General features: G+C 55.4%; 5 protein-coding genes across 5 annotated transcripts; 2 read left to right on the top strand and 3 right to left on the bottom strand.

Annotated features, from left to right (window-relative positions):
- Positions 1-6847: 6847 nt before the first annotated feature.
- On the top strand, positions 6848-7330 carry Q8F55_005723 (uncharacterized protein; the record flags this gene model as incomplete). The annotated part of the gene is made up of 5 exons (XM_069354211.1): positions 6848-6853; positions 6904-6925; positions 6976-7016; positions 7075-7155; positions 7196-7330. The coding sequence occupies 5 exons, from the start codon at positions 6848-6850 to the stop codon at positions 7328-7330; spliced, it is 285 nt and encodes a 94-aa protein (XP_069208853.1).
- Positions 7331-7453: 123 nt separating this feature from the next.
- On the bottom strand, positions 7454-8213 carry Q8F55_005722 (uncharacterized protein; the record flags this gene model as incomplete). Its single annotated transcript, XM_069354210.1, has 5 exons — positions 7454-7709; positions 7761-7809; positions 7861-8022; positions 8074-8097; positions 8141-8213. The coding sequence occupies 5 exons, from the start codon at positions 8211-8213 to the stop codon at positions 7454-7456; spliced, it is 564 nt and encodes a 187-aa protein (XP_069208852.1).
- Positions 8214-8809: 596 nt separating this feature from the next.
- Positions 8810-9725, top strand: PRE10 (putative proteasome subunit alpha type-7; the record flags this gene model as incomplete). The annotated part of the gene is made up of 4 exons (XM_069354209.1): positions 8810-8913; positions 8962-9187; positions 9235-9509; positions 9560-9725. The coding sequence occupies 4 exons, from the start codon at positions 8810-8812 to the stop codon at positions 9723-9725; spliced, it is 771 nt and encodes a 256-aa protein (XP_069208851.1).
- A 320-nt stretch (positions 9726-10045) lies between these two features.
- On the bottom strand, positions 10046-11414 carry SPT3 (Transcription initiation protein spt3; the record flags this gene model as incomplete). The annotated part of the gene is made up of 7 exons (XM_069354208.1): positions 10046-10111; positions 10162-10259; positions 10303-10390; positions 10440-10612; positions 10651-10837; positions 10883-10969; positions 11028-11414. The coding sequence occupies 7 exons, from the start codon at positions 11412-11414 to the stop codon at positions 10046-10048; spliced, it is 1086 nt and encodes a 361-aa protein (XP_069208850.1).
- Positions 11415-12331: 917 nt separating this feature from the next.
- Positions 12332-13712, bottom strand: PUS7_2 (multisubstrate pseudouridine synthase 7; the record flags this gene model as incomplete). Its single annotated transcript, XM_069354207.1, has 5 exons — positions 12332-12448; positions 12490-12964; positions 13016-13098; positions 13140-13526; positions 13572-13712. 5 exons carry the CDS (start codon positions 13710-13712, stop codon positions 12332-12334), a joined length of 1203 nt encoding a protein of 400 aa, XP_069208849.1.
- Between the last annotated feature and the right edge of the window lie 498 nt (positions 13713-14210).

Here is a 14210-nt window from a genome sequence, read left to right as displayed (position 1 = left end):
GGTCGGCGTCATGAACATTTGGAGGCACAATGTGGGGGAGAGAGTGCCGGACGTGTTATTTTGACGCGACCTCGCAAAGTTTTGGCGCCTTTGGGTTTTTGGGTGGTGGCAGCTGAGGGGAAACGCGTGCAATTAACACAACGTGTGCGTGCAGCGAAGTTTGACGCCTGAAAATACATTACATTGTAAAATACGGTCAAGTAGCCGGTGAATATCGATACACGCACCCCATGGCGTACGCGCGCAATTCGAGTCTGTCGTACGAACTAACCGCGTCGCGTCACCTCATACAATCATGCTACGACTTGCTCACAGCCATTGACCGTCACACCATGCTACATATCTCATTAACCTACAAACTACACTAGTTGGTTTGATAGTTGGTATGAGCGAATCTTTGGTTTCGGTGGTGGGAAGGGGGCAAATGCGTGCATTCCACGGCGCGTGCCTGGACTGGTATTCACCGCCAAGTAGCACTCCGGTACCATAGCCCCTATGCCGCTAGGAAAGATACATACTGTTGGCATGTATCATGAACAGCTAGCAACTGGATGAGTCACCGGTGACGTACGGTGCGACCAACGATGCCACACTCTGTGACGTCTTTGTCGTGGCGAAGTGTAGCTACTGTGTGAATGTGCACATGCACAGACGTCTGAACACCACTTCTCTCTGCATTACCACCAAATCCCAGTGGATGCATGAGGAGTAAGCTTCTCATATGCAAGAAAACGAGGTCACACTATCGTATTCTGATGAAGCTATCTTCGGTTGGCCACAAGTCGAGTATGCCCATTGACAATTTCTCTTTCTACCTGCCTTCAGCGCACGGTGGACCACCGATCCCGATAGCTGCATGCGGTCCGCTGCCATTGCAGCCATTGTACAGCTACCCTCTCCGTTATCCGAAGACGTCGGGGTTGGTAGTTTTGTTTTGACCAAGCGTCATTAGCAAGGACATTTCATTAGGATTTCCTAATGAAATTTTGACAATTGTTGAAAGTCCCTCAACCACCCACAATCAATGCCGAATGCATGCAAAAAACCACCCAGGGCTTACAATTCGCTTGCGTGGACGCCAACATACCCAATTTCAGCGGCAGCAACGGGGATTAGATGTCTGAGTGCGGGGACAGTTGAGAACACAAAAGGAAATCAATTCTTTCACCCCTCGGTCATTGATTGAGCTTCGCATCTCAAGTCGATTGCGTCCACCGCACGTGTATGCATGCGTTTCCTCGGACTAAAAGGTGATCAAAAAAGCTGTCATCACGCCTCTTCATTCCAGAGGAGGCTGCGGGGGTGATTTCCTTATCTCCCCCATCTTTCTCTCCGCTAATCTTTATTATCAACATTGGCAATGGTTCTCATACATGGTGCAACGTTTCACATGCCGGTAATAAGGTGCAGAACATGGGAAAGCGATCTGCGTGTGGCGGCAAAGGAGTGGGTGCGTACTACAAGAGGAACGGGAACTCATGTTGGGGGGTTTGATTCTGTTAGGCCAAGCAGTGTCCAATTGGAGGTGCAAATGTCCTGGCAATAAGCCTCACCCCAACATACATAGCAAAGGATGTCGCGAATGACATTACATTGCAATTGAGTCACATGCAACTGACCAGATGTCGCGAAAAGATAAGACGGAACTTTCAGGATGCTTTGTGAATTGCTCGCAGAAAATTCTTGCAAGGTTGGTTTGCTCTTCTTTAACATGACCCTTTCATGAAGTAGGTTTGCCTCGTCCTGAAGACCATCAGTGTCAGTCAGACTCCGACGCAATCATTGCCTGTTCGAAACGCTATGAAGCCATGACCTGGGCCAGCCACCTAGCCTGTTAGAGGTAGTCTGATGCAGTGGTGTCTGGTACTCTTTGGCCTTTTTTTGGCATCGAGCTGTGTTAAAGATCCTCTCACCTACCGTGTCTGATAGAACGTGGTGCGTTGGAAATTGATACTGTTGGATTGTTCATAATCTAAATGTCCTCTGCAGACATTCAAACTCATGGTAGGAACGATTTCAACAATTGTCACATTTTGATTAATAAAACCTATTGAAATTTGCACACTAATGAAACTTTCTGGTCTTCACTGTGTTTGGGGTGATTCTTTGACTGGGGATAGTGGATATTTGAAGCGGTATGCAGATTGCGTTGGCACAGTGATTGTCCTGATACTCGGATTGCTTTCCTCCACTGAAAGTCATTACCCCACACATTGGATGGTGGCATGCATGGCGCCAGGGACACTAGAGGCGACAGAAACTCTGTTGATTAACTAACACGTAGGTTGTTCTTTCTGTCAAGGGGGGACCAATATTATGGGCTTCCAAACGGAATGAATGTTAACGGAAGGAGAAGGTCTCCGTGTCCAAAGACCGCCGGACAATATTGACAATGTAACTGACAATCAGCCGGTGAACAGCCGTGAACGCTGGCATCTCGTAGTGAGCAAGCACCGAGCCCCGTAGTCCTAGTAGTACAATACAACGTAATAGCATCGTAACAGCTCGATGACACTTGCCCATACCGCCCAACAAACGGGCTCCCTCTTGATGTATGCCACCTTGTACGCATTGAACTCGCTAAGAGGGACCAAACTTACAGTCACTCCTCTCTCAATATCGGCTATTGAGTGATGTGTGAGAGTTTGCCCGGATATCTCATTGAACCATGGCAACTGCAAGGATTCACTGCTGTCATCACCTCTGTGACTCAAATCTCGTGATGTCGCTAATGGGTGGCGTGGAGAGTGTGTCTATGCCACCAGGTGAGCAAGGGGGTCCCAACGTTCGATGACTGTATGTGACAAAACCCGTCAAACTTCGCTGCACACGTTGTGTTGGTTGCACGCGTTTGTCCCCGCTGCCCCCGCCAAAAGCACTAACAAGACGTTGCGAGATCGCGTCAAAACAACACCTCCGGCACTCAACAACATTCTCACCCATGTCGTGCCTCCCGATGTTCATCACACCGACCGGCGGGAGGGGACAGCCCTCAAACACGCTATGCAGCACGGCAGACCCAGGCGCAGCCACCAGAGCTAGATTATACCTCTACCATGTCAGCAATTGAAGTTTGAAGGAGAAAACCTGATCAGGAGCGACGAATTCCAAAGCTAACCGACGTCAACACGCCCGTCGCTGTATCGCACAACCAAGATTGGTGAGCTGAGCGCGGACGTGGGTTGGAGTGGCTACAGCGTAAGAAGGCCATTTGTTTGCTTGCGGTTACGTTCTCGTCCGAGGTGAGCTGTAATGATTAGCGAGACGAGTGCCGAACTAAATACGCCTCGTCAGGCGGGGTGTATTGGTGAGTACACGCACGAGGCATGGAATGCGCACACATCTGCCCCCAACACCATAAAAAAGAAAACGCCCAAATCAACAAACCACTCGAAACACCCGCCGAATGGCCCTACTCCCGGCGTTGCAAGTTGTGTGTATCCTGGGTCTCTCGAGGTCAGAAAGGGTTGCCCCTGCTGCCCATCCCGCGGTTATTGAGTGGCATATATCAAGAAGGCCGATGGGTGCATCTCATCAACTATAAAGTTGGTGTGATACGATGATGCGACGTTCAGGCATGACGGGGTCAAGCATCGCTGTGCGCATGAACCGACATGCCGAGACAGAAAGACAGGCATGGGCTTGCAATAGCATGTCTGTGTCAGTCAGGATGAAGGCACGCGGCTCATGCGAGTTAACCAGTGCCTAGGAGTTTGCTCACCCGATACAAACGATGCAATACAAACTTGATTAGCAGCGATATGCAGCAACGCGATATACAGCAGCATTATGCAGCAAGTATGTGTACACTCGTTGTAATTCTGTTTCCACAGCTCCGATGTTCGAACTAAAGCTGTTCACCGCCTTACCCGCTTCGAACTCGAGCATCAAGTCCGAAACATATGGCAATTCAAACGCAGAGTATCAGTGCATGCAAACTCACAAGCTCCCAAGCTCGCGGTTCCCCGGTACCGATCCCCCGACAGGTATGCTATCCCATTCCACTACGCAGTGGGGCACCCCAAAGAACAGCGGTCTTCATTCATATCCCCCCAACCTCCACTTCCACCGACCGAGTCCCGCCACAATTCTTGAAACGCTCAACGGTTCGGAGGCTTTGACCGCCAGAATGGGAAGGCTCAAGCCCTTTGTTCAATATCATACTGTCCCCCATGGAGGAGGCTTCCTCCTCGCCTTTCAACGGTGGAGTTGATTGGACCCCGGCATCGAGATGGTGAAGCAGCAGTTGTCCTTGTCCTCCACTGCCTCCACCTCGACTTTGGGGAGCTGCCTTCCCGTTTTGACATCGGACTGTTCCGAGCAACTGCCCCCGCCGCTCGGCAGACCCTCCCGTTACACCTCGCGGCAGTTGTTGGTGAAATGGGGATGTCGCAGTTGTGGGTGAAGTGGTTCGACGTCCGCCACATTGACGGTCGGTTGAGATCGACGGGTTTCATGCAGATGTACACAGGATAAAACTGACTGTCTTGAGCTGTATCAACGACGCCGTGAGTCAGCCGTCGAGGTAAAAACGACACGCACAATAACGAACGCCTATGTGCCGTCAGCGTTTGTCCTGTGACCATGTGGCTAAACCAGCATGGCTGTGGGACGGCCGATGTCGTGTTTATTGCGGGTGGCCGGCGGCATGCAACCTTCAAAAGGCGACACTCGGCACAACCAGCAAGTACTAATCCGGTGATCCTCTACTGTAACGGAAGATGCCATAGCTCTTACCTTGAATCCACATGTCGTACTCACATATGATGTTCCGGACAGCGAACTGTACGCTGTTCTTTTCGCCCAACCGTGTAGCCAATGACTGCAGACGAGATGGACATGATAAGTAACCCTTGAGGGACTAGTTTCTTGCTGATGAAACCCCAGACGCCTTGCCACCGGCCTGGTCTGAGTCGCCGTCTCTTGCACTCGGCAGCGTGGACTGGGGCCTGGCCCATTCCTGCTCACCGACATGACCTTCATGGGCGTACAGGTGTGAGACTGAGACTCTCTCCTCCGATCCATGGCCATATCGGTGGGCTTCTGATGACTACAGTATCCTCGGGTGCATTGCCAGCCGTGGGACCTGATGCGGGTCACACTTCCTCCCAGCATACTGCGCTTGTTCCTCCGACCGGGAGGGCGTCGTCGTCCGCCTCCCTTTGAACGCCCACTAATGTGCCCAGGCTTGATTTCCCTTGGACGGTACGACGCGAGGGTTGCTCACCGACTGTGTTTGTTGAGTGATGCACCTTGGCTTATCGAAAGTGGCGGCGCGCAAGTTCACGTGCCACATGACGTTCACCAAACTGTCCTCCCGCCCTCTCCTCTCATACAGCTGGCTCTGCTGGTCCTAGTTAGTTCTCTATCAAAGGTACCGCTTTGCATGCTGTTAGTGTCTAGCCACGATGTTTGTTGTCACAAGTCACTATAGGTAGATCTCAAGCTCAGTCCCAACCTTGCCGACTGATCAGAGTTTCAACGCAGATTGTGTAAGCGGCAGGGTGAGGAACCCTGTGTGGTGACGGCTCTGGTTGATCATCTCCAATGTTAAGATGGGGGTAGACTGACCATAGTGTCTCAACGGGGCTGTAGGAGCAGTCCTTTCGAAGCGACAGCTCCAAGGATCTAGCTGAGGGCAGTAAGTGAATTCGTTGGGACGTCATAGGTTCAGCTCGGAAGACCGCATGCCATCGTTGCCCTTGAGAGGATGGCAGATATTGTGCCTCTGGTTGTGTTGCAGGACGAACAAGATTGGGGACCGGAGTCCCAGCGACCGGGGTAAAGCGGAGCATCTTCAGCAGGCCGGCACCCTAACCGTCGGCGCCATGTATCGCGACGTCCATGGTACCAGTTGCACGGCGTTGGATGCACCTACGGGCGGCGGTCAGATTCGGTTGAGATGAGAAACCTATCAAGGCGGGGATTCTCGAGGTGAGTGGAGATCTGAGACGACAAACTCGGATGGCATTTAATCAAACTGATCGAGGGCGGTGGAACGTGCGGTTTACGATGTGGTAGGTGAGTGGCAGTGTGGTGTGGGTAGAGGTAGTGACGTTAACCTGTAGTAGCCGGCGAGACGTAAGCAGATGAACAAGAAGAGAGCATTTTCCCCGGGCTCGCAACATCGGTCAGCGCTCCTCATGAGAATGGAAAGACGGGCGACAACCTGGCAGTCTGTTGAAGACTTCACTTGTTCCAGAACAGGCTCGGATCTTGCCCAGCCACCTGGCCTTGAAGGGACGTGGCTCCCCCACGCGGTGCCCTGCCTTCCTTGCTCAGTCACTGGTCAGGACCAAATCCAAATGATGGTTCGCTCTTGACATGTGTGTCCGAGTAGAACGCAAACTCTTGCCGTTTGCCTGCTTCCGGAAGGAAGGTGGCTGGCTGGTGAGGCCCCCTCAGAGCTGGCGGGCGATGGTGAGCTGGAATCCAATCAAGCTGGGATCTTGAACTTACGGGTTACCTCTCAACAACAGCCTAAGCCCCAGTGCCATCCTGTTATGGCGTGACGGTGTCCGGTGCATGATGCGAAACCATCGATACACTGTGTAAAGTACTGAGATGCCACACGAGCTGAGTGTTATGTAATCGTCTGTTCAACAATATTTACGTAAAATGAATTAATGACGTGTGCTAAAAGCCCTGTTATCCGTTCAAGCCCGAGTGACCACCACCCACTCACGTTTCAGGCATTGGTATCGTCGGTTGACCGCATCTCATCCACATCGGACCCAGCAACATCACCGCCAGCAGCGCCGTCAGTCTCGACCGTTGACCAGACCGCTTTGGCGCACGCATCACGACCCTCACTCCGCTCTCCCGTCTCATTCTCTGAGGTTTCATCATGGCTGTACGTTCAAGCCAGGCCGTCTGGAGCAACATTGGCTGACCTGGTCGCAGTCCGGTTTCGGCTACTCGGGCGGTCAGTTCCTGTTTGGCACGCACAACTGTGGACCATACTGATTGTGATAGGCCGTACGCGCTGCTTCGTCTTCTGGCAGGAGTTCAGCAAGGTGGGGTTGTCGCGGCTCCGCCGGCAGGAAGGTTGGATCGAATGCTGAGACACCACAGTGCTACGCCAACGCCGATGCCCCCCAGGAGTGTGTTGCTCAGAAGGACGACTACCTCGAGTGCTTGCACCGAACAAAGGAGGTTGGTGATTATGCGAAGAGTTGGAGCTAATGTCAATCAGATCGCGAGGGCAAAAGAGATCAAGGCGCACTGGGTTCAGTCACAGGTCCGAGAGGGAGCGGACGCTCGCAAGGCCGCCGAGAAGGCTGCGACTGGCGTCATTGTCAACCTCGGGCTGGTGAACACCGATGCCTAGTCGCGTCCCCCGCGGACGCATAGCAAGAGAAATGCACAGGATAGGAGCTTAGCGTACAGGCGGCTTCCGAAGTCGTGGCATGGAGAGTCTATCTTACTACAACAGCGGACTACACCAACCAGATCACGACTTGTCCTCGTAGGAGCCTACGCGCCCGTCGAGCAGAGTGGACGGCCAGTCGGCGCTTGTCCCCTTGACGGCTTCTGTGGCCGCATCCCAACCCCACCGCATTTCCACCTCATCCCAGACGCTAACAACCTTGACCGTCTTGAACCCCAAGCGCTCAAACAAGCCAATGGACGCGGTGTTCTTGGAGCCGATCCGAGCAATGAGGTTGGCAGGAGCGATCCGAAGATCCGAGTGCATGGCGTACGTGAGGCTACGCGCGGGTTAGGTGCTGGCTCTCTGCCTGGTCGCAGACGACACTCACAACAGTCGCAGTGCCTCATATGCCAAGCCCTTGCGGCGGAAGTCGGCCTCTACGAGTGGTGTCAGCGGGAGGAGAGCATGGTCCAAGGTGCTGCTTATACCGGCAATCATGATCTCGCACTCGACATCCTCCTGGGGCCCATTGGGAAGGAAGAGGTTGACGTCACCAATCATTTGGCACCTGGCCAGTTCAGAGGGCGGTACAACAGGTGTCGTGGCTGCGGGGAGGTCGCTCGGCCGCGCCAGCAGAATGAAGGTGAGCTCTGAGGGGAGCTGTTAGCTTGAGAGTGAGCGGCTCGGCACAAGATGCGTACTGTCGTCGTCTTGCTGCCATTTGCCTGAGGGTGTGTTAGCGGTGCTGCTGGTCGTGGTAGCACCAACGCTGCATATCCAGCTCTTCTTCAAAGGTTAGAGGTTCAGAAGCGGTCAACTCCAAGAGCTCGGGGGACTTCATCCACTCGTGATAGGTCTGGAGTGCAGGGGCGACATATTAGAAGGCTTAGATGAGGCAGATGCGAGCTTCTCACTTGGACGTGCTCGACTCTACCGGGTGTCAGATATCGCTTGTTAGGCCAAGGTCAGGTGTGAGACCGACCTGTAGGGGACAAGGATGACATTGTCACCGTGTATGACGACGTTCTCGTTGAGGAGCATAGTGTTGTGATCAAACGAGCGGCTAAGAGGTGCAGCAAGAACGACCTTAAGAACCAAACATGCATAGATCGCATAGTGGACTTGAACTTGGGTGAAGCCGAGTGGAATCCGCCGGGGAAACGAGAGCCACGTTGTGTGGCGGTGCCTGAAATGACCCTCCTGGCGACCGACTGCATCATCGCCTGTCCTGCTCACCACGTCCTGGGCAGGTTGGCCGCGCGTCGCTGACTGCAACAACTCTTGAGCGTCATCCAACCTTTCTGTTCACTTTCAAGTCGACACACTCTCACAAGCTTCTCGGTGCTCGCCACTACTGTATAGAGCGTCGTCTGGCGCATTACCACGTTCCTCTAGCAACCACTCGGCCTACCGTCTTCGTCGGGTCCCACCACCACCATGTCGTCTATCGGTACCGGTTACGACCTCTCGGTCTCGACCTACTCTCCAGATGGCCGTCTCTTCCAGGTCGAGTACGCCAACAAGGCCGTCGAGGCTGCTGGGTGAGTACTGGCCTGCGTCACGGTCATGCGCCTTGCTGACACTGTCAGCGTCGCCGTCGGAATCCGCTGCAGTGATGGTGTCGTCCTCGGTGTCGAGCGTCTCCTCCACTCCAAGCTGCTGGTCAAGGGCGCCAACAGGAGGATACAGTCGGTCGACGAGCACATTGGTCTTGCCACTGCCGGTCTCCTTGCGGATGGCAAGCACATTGCCAGCAGACTGAGGGACGAGGCATACAACTTCCGCGACACGTACAATGCGCCTGTGACGCTTCAGGTATGTCGGGACCTGCACGGCGCCCGCGCTGAGCTAACAACCGCTAGATTCTTTCGGACCGTCTGTCGGGTTATGTCCAGGCCTACACTTGCTACGGATCCGTCCGGCCATTCGGCGTTTCGAGCCTCGTCGCCGGTGTCGACAAGAGCGGCCCTCGTCTCTTCTGCATCGAGCCCTCGGGTGTCTACTATGGCTACCGCGCCTGCGCAACCGGCAAGGGCAAGGCCCTCGCTAAGACCGAGCTCGAGAAGCTGGTCGCTGCCGAGGCCGACGGAGGACTGGCGATCACGTGCAAGGAGGCTGTCAAGGAGATTGCTCGCATGTGAGTCTTGAATGGCTGTCTCGGCCGCCGATAAATCTGACACGTCTCAGCATCTACCTCGTTCATGACGACAACAAGGACAAGGATTTCGAGCTCGAGATGACCTGGGTGTCGCCCGAGTCTGGCCTCAAGCACCAGTCCGTCCCTGCTGACCTCCTGGCCGAGGCCGAGGCTGCTGCCAAGGCTGCGCTCGAGGAGGGCATGGAGGAGGACTAAGCAGAAGAAGTATACCGTCCATTGTACAGACATGCATGATGATTACAACAGCGAGCTTTCTACGAGCTTTCTATGAGCCGCCCTACACCAGCGCAACACGGCCCCTTGACAGCCCTCCACGCCAGTTACGCATTCCACCAACGCGACTCGAGGTCTGCTTGCGCTGGATTTGTGCGAAAGCTTCCAAGACGTGGCTCGGGAGCAATGGCTGACGGGCACTGGGTGGCGGGGCGAACAGAGAGCGAGGTTGACCAGCAGAACGACCCTCGTCTTCCGAGGCCGCCCCGCCGTCCGCCCGTGCTCGCTTGCTGGGCGAGTTTTCACTTGCGGCACTCTTGCGCTTCAGAGGCGAGGCATTGGCTGCACCTCTGGATGAAGGCGCTGACCTTTCCAGTTGCTCCCTGACCTCCAGAGCGGTCACACAGAGAGAACGGACCATCTCGAATGCCAAGAAGCCGAGAATGTCGATGATATCGTCGTTTGGCCTGACGTCAAGATAGGCGGAGAAGTTGATAAAGTCACGGAAACGACGAGCTGTACTATTAGGAACAAGAACAAGCACCGGAGGTCGGCTTACCCTTGCGATATGTGAACGACGCCTGACGGCAGTCCGAGTAGTGGACGTACTCGTCCTTGGTCATCTTCTTGGTGACTTCATCGGCATCCTGCGGGTACATTAGCAACCAGCGACACCTGTAACACAGCAGCACATACCCTCAGCCTCTGCATGCTGTCCTGGTGTGCTTGCAGTTCATCTTCATCCTCGTCCTCGTCATCCTCGGCTCGGTTTTGTTGGGTTGGGAGAGCCCGCAGGAAGTCGGAGAAGGGCGTCAGAAGCTCCCACGATAGCTTCACGATAGGCTTCCTGCCCTTGACAGCATTCTTGTCTGCAGCGTCAGTGGTGGCCATGGTGCAAGGAACTCACCGGCATCATCAACGTCGACGTCACCACCTTCCTCATCGTCCTTCGCACGCTTTCGGACATCCTTCCAACTGAGATATGTGCGAAGTCTGTTCACCTTGCCCCGGTCGTCGCGGATAAGGAAGATGAGGTCTTCGGCAGAGAGAAAGCGTGAAGAACGCAGATGAGTGAGAAGTCGAGCCCTTGTGACCTGTTCATTGTCAGAACAGCTCAAGGGTTCCTTGCCTCCACATACGATCTCGATGATTTGGCCGCGCACAATGTCCTCCACCAGCCTGACCGTCTCCGGGAGTGGATCCTGGACCTCGCCAAAGACAAACATCTGCGCGGGGGTGTTAGATGTCGAACCCACAAGATGGTCACTGAGCAAGGGCACGTACCATTTGGGAGATCTCGTTGGTGTACTTGTAGTCTGGCTTGCCAGCGGCGTCCAGACCACCGAGGCCAACTGCAGCGGCACCCTTCTTCTTCTTCGAGCCTTTGCTCTTCTTTGAGCTGGACCCCAGGGCCTCTTCATCATCGTCGTCCCCTTCGGCATCAGCGTCGTCCTCGGGCTCAGGCGACGGGGAGGCAGAAGCACGGCCCGAGTCGGCCGGACGAGAGTTGGACTGTGGGACTGCCATTGAGGAGGGCTTGCGAGCCTGTGCCAACGCAGGGGCTGCGGCGGAGGGCGCGGGGGAGTTTGATGCTGGTGACGCATTCTGAGGAATCGGCAGGGCCAGGGCGACTGGAGGCTTTGGCCCAGTCGGAAGGGCTAAGGCAGCCATGGCGGACGGGGTGGGGCTGCTCGGGGCCTGTGATGGTGGAGGAAGTTGAAGATGGAGAGATGCAGGCTGGAGAGGCAAAACGCGGCGGGCAAGAGGTGAGAGTCAGCCGCCGAGTGATGGTTGTGGTTGATGGATAGGATGGAGAGAGTTGATAAAGACGAGTGAAAGAGTCGAGGAGTCGAAATGTTGAAACGCGTTGTCGTGTAGTCATTGTCTCGCTCGCTCGCTCGACAAGCCAAGCCAAGGCCTCTCGCCGCCTCGATCCACCAACCCACAAACCCACTCATCCATCCAGGGCCGGCCCGCATACGTCGTCTCGTCTGTCGTTTGTCGTCTGCGCGTGTGCGCACGCTGCAGAGTCGCCGCCGCAGCTCGGAAATCTCGGCAAGGCCCCAGTGCGGGGGCCGTAGGGACAATTGCCTCGGATTCGGCCGCCAGGCGCCCCGCCCCCAGCAGCGTCGTCCAGCCCATTTGTCTCGCATCCGTCCTAGCATCTTGTTGCAACAACCGCATGCATGCTCCGGATCGAGGACAGCGGAGCATGCGTGCACGTCACCCATCCTTCTTCAAACGCCAACCGAGCTTGTGTGCATACACCGACGCGCACGATTTTGCTGATGCTGCCTAAACGAACTCGCGCCACAGACCTCCTGCCTCTTCGGTTGCTCGGTTTAGCCCTCACCCCACCACGCGCTCGTGCCCTTTCGGCGCAATGCCGCACGCAGCCACACTTCCTAACCGATCGGTACAACCGAACAGCAAGGCCATTGGACAAGGATAAACGCGAAGCATGCTCTCATTAGCCGTCGCAGCGCGTCGCGATAAGAGGTGGAGTGACGACGTCATGACGACGCCCCTCATGCTATTAACATCATACAATAATAGGAATACTGAACATCGATGGTGGCAGCAACCCTCTAAACAATGCCACTCCATCCCGACTCGGTCCCTCGGTGTGTCGAGGTCAAGGCGGCTGCGATCTCCGAGTTGGACCTCCACAGACGCGTCGTGCAATCATCTGACGAAGCAGCCAACTGCACCGTATCAGCGTCCACCGCCGGCAATAGAAACTCACAATATCCCGTCCCCAGTCCACGGCAATCGCCTCCGGCTCCTGCGACGAGCTGTGCTGTTTTGGGAAGGGCAGCCGTGACCCTGTGACTGTCGTGTTCCCAGACCCGGTGTCCCAGACCATGACACCTGCATGGCTTGAACCACATGCGAGGTACTTGCCGTCGGCAGACAACGACATTCGAATGTAGAATGACCTCGTGAGGAGGTCTGGGTGAACAAACTTCTTGGGGAGGATCGCTTCCAGTGGGTCGGAATCTGCTTTGGCCGCCGAGGGTCGCAGGACGTGGATTTGAGAGTCCCCACATAGTGCGTAGAGGTCACCTGTGATGGGGCTCTCGCACAGCGCGTTCACGGATCGAGAGCGGCGAGACGGATTTCCGAGAATCGTAGGATCGGGTAGGACGCCGTAAGGGGTGGCCTTTGGTCGAGAGCCGGACGAAGGGTCCGGGCAACGAATGTCCCAGAGCTTGACAATTCTGTCGAAGCCTGTCAGCGAAGAATGCCACAAACGCTGAAGCTGTACTAACCCATCAAACGAGCCACCAGAAGCGAGAATGCCTGGCATGGACTGCAACGCAACCAGACTCGTTATTGTCCTCGACACGGAGCGCTGAACATGTCAGCAGCTGCACTGGTGATTGGAAGGCGTACAGTTTCAGTAGTGGATCGACGGCCCGTTGGGACATTGTGGGGCTGGCGCAGCGTCATGACTGGGTTGATGACCTGATTCGAAGCGGCATCGCGAGCGTTCCGAGCTCGCGCTGACCGGCGAACAGTGGTGTCAAGCGACGTGGACGGGTCGTTCAGTTGGCTGAAGGCTCCGTGGCAGCGGAGGTCGTAAATGTTGATGTTACCATCCCTTCCACCTGAAGCAATGATGTTGGAGTTGCTGAAGTCACTCGAGTTGCCAGACCGCGAGGGGTCAAGGAACACTGTCGATTTGATTGTCGAGGTGTGACCGCCAAGAACGGCCAGGAGCTTTGATGAATCCTGCGAAACGTCGTGGATCCGCAAGGTCTGGTCGGCCGATGCGGAGAGCTAAGTTGGGTCAGCAAAGGTGAGGGGTGACGGCAGACTACTCACAAGACGGGTGTCGTTGTCACACCACTTGATGTCGAAGACACCATTGTTGTGAGCCCGCCACCATACACCACTGTTCTCAGCCTGCGATGTGGACGACAGGTCGACATCAATGATCTTGATCGCGCCTTCTTCATCACCCATGGCAAGTAGCCTCTTCCTCCCCGACATGCTCGCCTCTTGCTGCGTCAACCGCTTGGCATCATCGCTGAAAGCGAGTGCGAGGGCGGGGCTAAAGTCGCGATCTTGACCGGATGGGCTGTGCAACGAAGGCAATGTGATCGACCAACAATCGGATAGGGTGTCGCCTTGCGTGCGGGTGACAAGGGTCGAGAGGAAAGTGGGCGAGCTTGCCATGGCTGGCTTGACGGGAGCCCGAGACATGCCAAAGCGGGCCCGACTCCGCCTCCATGACTGGACTGGAGGGGCAGCTTGTGCTGCTGGCGTCTCGCAGGGAATCGACTTGGATGCCTGGCTATAGCTTCCAGGTCTTCGCTGAACCAGAGAGGGGAAGTAATCGGGGATTCCTGGCTCGGATCGCTCGACAAGACCGCCGTCGCCTTCGCTCGAGGCCAGGAGACTTGATCTGGATCGCTTTCGCGTGCCCGATAGTCTCGGACCGCCGTCGCAGTCGACATGCTG

This window comes from Vanrija albida, assembly GCF_041260175.1.
Source record: "Vanrija albida strain AlHP1 chromosome Unknown contig_4, whole genome shotgun sequence".
Classification (NCBI taxonomy): domain Eukaryota; kingdom Fungi; phylum Basidiomycota; class Tremellomycetes; order Trichosporonales; family Trichosporonaceae; genus Vanrija; species Vanrija albida.
This window is presented reverse-complemented; position numbering and strand designations above follow the sequence as displayed.